At 40.2% G+C, this 6,000-nt stretch overlaps 1 protein-coding gene and 1 long non-coding RNA gene across 2 annotated transcripts; one reads left to right on the forward strand and one right to left on the reverse strand.

Annotated features, from left to right (window-relative positions):
* Positions 1-1,715: 1,715 nt before the first annotated feature.
* Positions 1,716-2,749, forward strand: LOC139545283 (uncharacterized). The gene is made up of 2 exons (XR_011669023.1): positions 1,716-1,882; positions 1,970-2,749. It is a non-coding gene; the product is annotated as an uncharacterized lncRNA (long non-coding RNA).
* Positions 2,750-2,803: 54 nt separating this feature from the next.
* LOC139545282 (polyubiquitin-like) lies at positions 2,804-4,072 on the reverse strand. Its single transcript, XM_071352893.1, has 2 exons — positions 3,933-4,072; positions 2,804-3,494 (listed from the first exon to the last, which is right to left on the reverse strand). The coding sequence occupies exon 2, from the start codon at positions 3,483-3,485 to the stop codon at positions 3,015-3,017; it is 471 nt and encodes a 156-aa protein (XP_071208994.1). The 5' UTR covers positions 3,486-3,494; positions 3,933-4,072; the 3' UTR covers positions 2,804-3,014.
* Positions 4,073-6,000: the final 1,928 nt, after the last annotated feature.

Consider the following 6,000-nt stretch of genomic DNA (forward strand, 5'->3'; position numbering starts at 1 on the left):
TTTAGTGGGGACCTTGGTGAAGATTGATAGGCCAAGGTCGGGGGCGAGGGTCGCCACTCAAAGGACGCTAAGGAGGGGGACAAAGACAATGGTGGAGTGGTGGCCTCGTCCTGCGCCGGAGCCGCCACCGCGGACAGATGCCCAACCAGACCCTCCCCTTGAGTTTTAGGGGTGCGTTCGGAGTCCGCACCTCAGGAGGGGGGTACTGTCACGTTCTGACCATAGTTCTTGTGTGTTGTGCTTGTTTTAGTGTTGGTCAGGACGTGAGCTGGGTGGGCATTCTATGTTGTGTGTCTAGTTTGTCTGTTTCTATGTTTGGCCTAATATGGTTCTCAATCAGAGGCAGATGTTTTGTGTTGTCTCTGATTGGGAATCATATATAGGTGGCTTGTTTTGTGTTGGGATTTTGTGGGTGGTTGTTTCCTGTCTCTGTGTTTTCTCTGCACCAGCTAGGACTGTATCGGTTTGCCACTTTTTGTTATTTTGTATTTATAAGTGTTCTCTGTTTAATCATTTAATTAAACATGTTGAGCACTGGCTACGCTGCGTGTTGGTCCGATCCCTGCTACACCTCCTCTTCTCTTGAAGAGAAGGAAGGCTGCCGTTACACTGCCAATGTTTGTCTATGGAGATTGCATGGCTGTGTGCTCAGTTTTATACATCTGTCAGCAACAGGGTGTGGCTGAAATACCCGAATCCACTTATATGAAGGGGTGTCCACATACTTTTTCATATACAGTGTAGCTTTTGTGAAAATTGAATTTTCGTAGCAGGTTTAGGAGAACTTACGCAGCAGGTTATGATAACTACCGTAGCAGGTTAGGATAATTAGGTTAAGGTAAGGATTAGATAAAATGCAAAAAAAAAATAATGTGAATTTCTTCTTTTTCATTGGCTGATTGCTCCCAACTCATAGGAATCCCCACGCACTTGACAACTTTAAAATGGTGGAAGCCCTCAATGGCAAACTCCCATGTTAAAATGAGTTATATCCATGTTGAGTCCTCTATCTCTGTGACAAGAGGCACAACTCAGATATTTGAAAAAATATTTAACCTTTATTTAAGATATAAAGTCGTTTTTTTCAAAGTTACGGAAATAACATGTGTGTCCGGTAATATTAGAGCATTAGTAACAACCTTAACCATTATGACACTCACGCAGCAAATGAGCAATTCAATATTTTTGTTGACCAAATTCGACACTATCACTGACCTCCATAAAAAATGTCCTCACTTGTTGGACTTATTTTTGTGGCCAGAATTTAGGCGGGATTAAACTTTTCCCTTCGCCTATTCCTCTCTGAGGTTGCTCATTACTGGACCTGTCAGCCATGACTTTTAAAAGCGCATGGTGCCTACCACTGTTCCATACTACATAGTGAAACGCTTGCTCTTGGATCGCCTTATCTTCGCCCCTGCATTCCTGCTGCTTTTCTTCTTTTGTTATGAACATCCAAGCGGTTAGTCACCTGCTCCACTATCTACTCTCCTGCACTATACACCTGACTAACTCTCACAGCTTAGATATAACACAGTGTCCTAGTGCAATGTAACAGTCCCATATCAAACTTGGTATTACACTGTGTAGTTCAAACTTTAAGCAGGGACTGCTTATTAGTTTGTCAGTTTAGGTTGGCCCTATGAAATTATGCAGTACTACTCAGACAGTTAATTTCCATTAGTGATTCATTAATTACATCCCAATCCAGACTATTGCCATGCCTGTACATTCATTTTCATCCATTCTAATGCTATTTTAGGGTAAGAGGTGGGAAGACTTCCAGAGCAAAGTGAATAGTAGTTATTGGCCTGCCTTGAAGATGAACTGGAAAGTGTGGACCCACTTCCAGTTCATCAACATCAACTATGTGTCTGTAGAGGTGAGCAGTTCTCCCTGGCTTTTCTTTTATGCATTCATCTGGAATGTAGTGGTGCTCTGTTACCAATCTGTGTTGTTGTGTTTTCAGTTTCGAGTGCTGTTTGCCAACATGGTGGCCTTATTTTGGTATGCTTACCTTGCGTCTGTGAGGAAGTGAAGACTCCCAAGATCTTCTCCCTGATTACTGAATGTAGAGGGCACAGGGTGTGCCTCTGGAGCTGCAGAACGTTACAAGGACAGGCCTGTGAATGCCAGTGCAGCAAGCTGGTACAACCAGGCAGATTGACTGCGGTGATGTGAAGGCCTTCACTCGCATACTACAAAAGTACTACACTAAGGAAATCATAACACATCTAATGTGTTGCTCACATGCAGAATAACCGATAACTAAAATGTTCAATGTTAATTCTTACTACTGAAATTTCCAATCTTAAATTAATTGAAATACTTGAGTATCTTTGTGCCGTGGTGTATTTTGGTTTGAACAATGGTAAATACATGTTACCTATTCTTGAAAGATACAAATGTATATTATAATTTAAGAAGAAGCAAATGTGCTGTAGGAAATGAATATCAGTAACTATTTCAACCTTGAATGCAATTCATTTAACACCATATGAATATGCAATGTTAAGATTTATCAGACCATGAAGCATTGTGTATATTGCTGACAAGGCTGGCCTGTAGTTTCCTCATGTGGACTGCCTTCAGTTTAGTTTGAGTCTCAAACTGTAAATGTTATTACTCTTTCTGTCTCTATCAGGCCAAATAAGGGAGCAACAGCACATCGGACTGAAACTGACAAAGTATTTTACATCCTGATGCATTTGATTTAACTGTATTTTATAAAAACCAGTCCATTACCTTATGTTGCTTTAACTTTTGTTTTGAGTTGGAGCCATGCCAATGATGGTAGACTGAGTTTTATACTTGGTTATTACTTTATTACAATCTCATTTACATTTTTTCAACAAAAGCCAATATCAGCCATGCTTAATTTAAAAGTTTACAACTGACTACAAAAGTAACACTGGTCATTTTTGGACAATATAGCTTTTTCTCTATAGACATGGAATGCATAATAAGTTAAGGGCTTCAGGTGACCTGTGGTTTCAGGTCGATACTGGGTGTCTTCAGCCTCCCCTTAGACGGAGCGTCAGGTGAATAGTGCTTAGATTTCTGACACCATAGTCTTCCAGTTTCTTGCCATCATCGAGCTGCTTGCCCTCATGAATCAGCCTCTGTTGGTTGGCTGGGACTCCCTCCTTGTTTTGGACTTTGGCTTTGAACTGGGTTACAGTCTCACCTGACACCACCTCATATTTGTGCGTCTGGCCCTTTTCATTTTTCAGGAACACCTGGATGTGAGTGGGTTCTGTAATCAGCACCATCACTTTAGATCCTGAATGCAGGCCATAGTCACTCAAAGTTTTTGAATCATCGCTGAGACTGATGTTGTTCCCATTGACACCTGACAGCCTCTGCCTTTCCATGGCCACTCCAAAGTGTTGGTTGATCAGACTCTTGAGCGACCCCAGAGTGGTGTGTGGCTGAACCGTCAGGGGATGTGAGTCCCCATTCAAAAGTGTTATAGTGAGTTCCATGATAGATATCTGAAAGAGGATTTCATGTATTATTTATTTGGCCTTACATACAATAGCATAGCTCAATTGAATGATTTAGTCTTAACACTTTACTTAAAGCCTGCTGGTATAATGCTTTATAACTTGTTAAAAGCATGTATGATCCTTTATAATGTCTTATAATAAGGGTTACAATATGTCATGTCTCATCTTTATCAACATTTCAGCTGACTCATGGCTGGTATTTAGTGAGATTCATTAAGAGATGATTGAAAGATATAAGGGAGTCATTATAACTTGTATATTTACCGACAGGCTTTAATTAAGCTTGACCATTTAATCAGACGATTGTAATACCTGACATAATATAAGATCATTTAGTTGATAAGCTATTAAGCTTTTTTTTATCCAGCACATTTCTGTATGGCAGGCCTATTGTAGCCTTATGATGTAAAAAAAATGATTTACCTTTTCAGTAGATAGGCCTATTATTTTGAACTCTTGCAAGTTGAAAGATGATGACAGCTCTGTCACCGTCTGCAGCTGAGCCGGGTATATAACAGCTGATAAACCCCGCCCCTCAAACTAAGGTTCGTTTTCCCCTCTGCCTCCTTGCCCCTTTCGGTTTCTATTCTCAGTTAATAATAATGATGTAGGCAACTGTTGTTGGCAGAAAGTTGAGTGCAATAAATTATTTGTATGTTATTGTTCAGTTAAGACTTAGAATAGAATAATAGCCTACTACTAACCCCATGAAATACAGTAGCCCAATGACAACTTGGTCCAAATGTTTCTACACATTACACAAAAATTCACAAAGATCATTCTAGATCATTCCATATCAGTCTAGATCATTCCCAATCAATCACACACAGATATGTCAGTGTTGTAACTTTGACTATGGATATTCCAGGTATTACTGGAATAATTAATTTATATAATTTATTGTAATTAATTTGGTTATCCTATCCAAATTAATCAAACGTGGGGAACCATTAAGGTTTTATATAGAGATCCCTTTAATTAACTCTATCGTAGTTATCATTAACCACTGTACCAATCCTATATCAACAATAGTCTTAATTAACAGTCAGTTACTATGTTCTCATTCTGAAAGTCGTCGAGCTCAAAAATTCAAGGACCCAATCACTTGTAAATGAACTCAAGGCCACAGATAATTTATTTTTACGGTTTTATTTACAAGACTAAATAAGTTGGAAAATTAGGTAGTTGACAGAGTAAGGCTCTGTCATAAGCTAACGAAATACAACACAGTTGTTGAGGTTTGAATCTCCACTCTACATGAATTTACGTACTTGAACTCAGCAAATACAACAAACAGTACATACATTCACCAGACTTTTGAGGACAAGACGGTCTTATCAACTGAAGGAAAATATAAGAGGGTTCACCAAAACTGCACCACCGCGAAATTATAGATGTATCCACCCTGTCACGTCTTCTCCCGCTCTTCCCTCCCCCTGGCGCTTGAGGGCGCCATGTTGCCCTGCATCACGCACTCCTGCCATCCCTCGTTACGCTTCAGCGTTATTAGACTCACCTGGACTCACTTATCACCTGTTTATTTCCTCCCCTATATTTGTCAGTTCCCCAGCTCTGTTCCCCGCTGCTGCATTGTATTGTTTTTGTATTTGTTTGCTGACGCTGTTCCTGTCTCGTTCCATGTCCGAGTTCATTAAATGTTTTACGCCCCGTACCTGCTTCGTCTCTCCAGCGTCATCGCATGTGACACACCCGGAGTCGCCAGTGGCTAGGCTTTCAGTTCGCATCCGAATGTGGCCAATGCAGCAACAGTATTCATCATGATATGTAATTAAGACTAACAGTCTTACAATAATCAGTTACTGCGTGGGTAAAATACCGGGGAAGCAAAGCCAGGGGGGAAAAGCCATATTACAACCTATGTAGTGATGTGATAAGTGCGTTGTTTGCTCTGTAACCTGTTAGTTCATATGCCTTGACACCGTGATATATACAGTTGAAGTCTGAAGTTTACATACACTTAGGTTGGAGTCATTAAAACTCGTTTTTCAACCACTCCACAAATTTCTTGTTAACAAACTATAGTTTTGGCAAGTCGGTTAGGACATCTACTTTGTGCATGACACAAGTAAGTTTTCCAACAATTGTTTACAGACTGATTATTTCACTTAGAATTCACTGTATCACAATTCCAGTGGGTCAGAAGTTTACATACACTAAGTTGACTGTGCCTTGAAACATCTTGGAAAATTCCAGAAAATATCATGGTCTTAGAAGCTTCTGATAGGCTAATTGACATCATTTGAGTCAATTGGAGGTGTACCTGTGGATGTATTTCAAGGCCTACCTTCAAACTCAGTGCCTCTTTGCTTGACATCATGGGAAAATCAAAAGAAATCAGCAAAGACCTCTGAAAAAGATTTGTAGACCTCCACATGTCTGGTTCATCCTTGGGAGCAATTTCCAAATGCCTGAAGGTACCACGTTCATCTGTACAAACAATAGTACGAAAGTATAAACACCATGGGACCAC

Source organism: Salvelinus alpinus, chromosome 19, assembly GCF_045679555.1.
Source record: "Salvelinus alpinus chromosome 19, SLU_Salpinus.1, whole genome shotgun sequence".
Taxonomy (NCBI): Eukaryota; Metazoa; Chordata; class Actinopteri; order Salmoniformes; family Salmonidae; genus Salvelinus; species Salvelinus alpinus.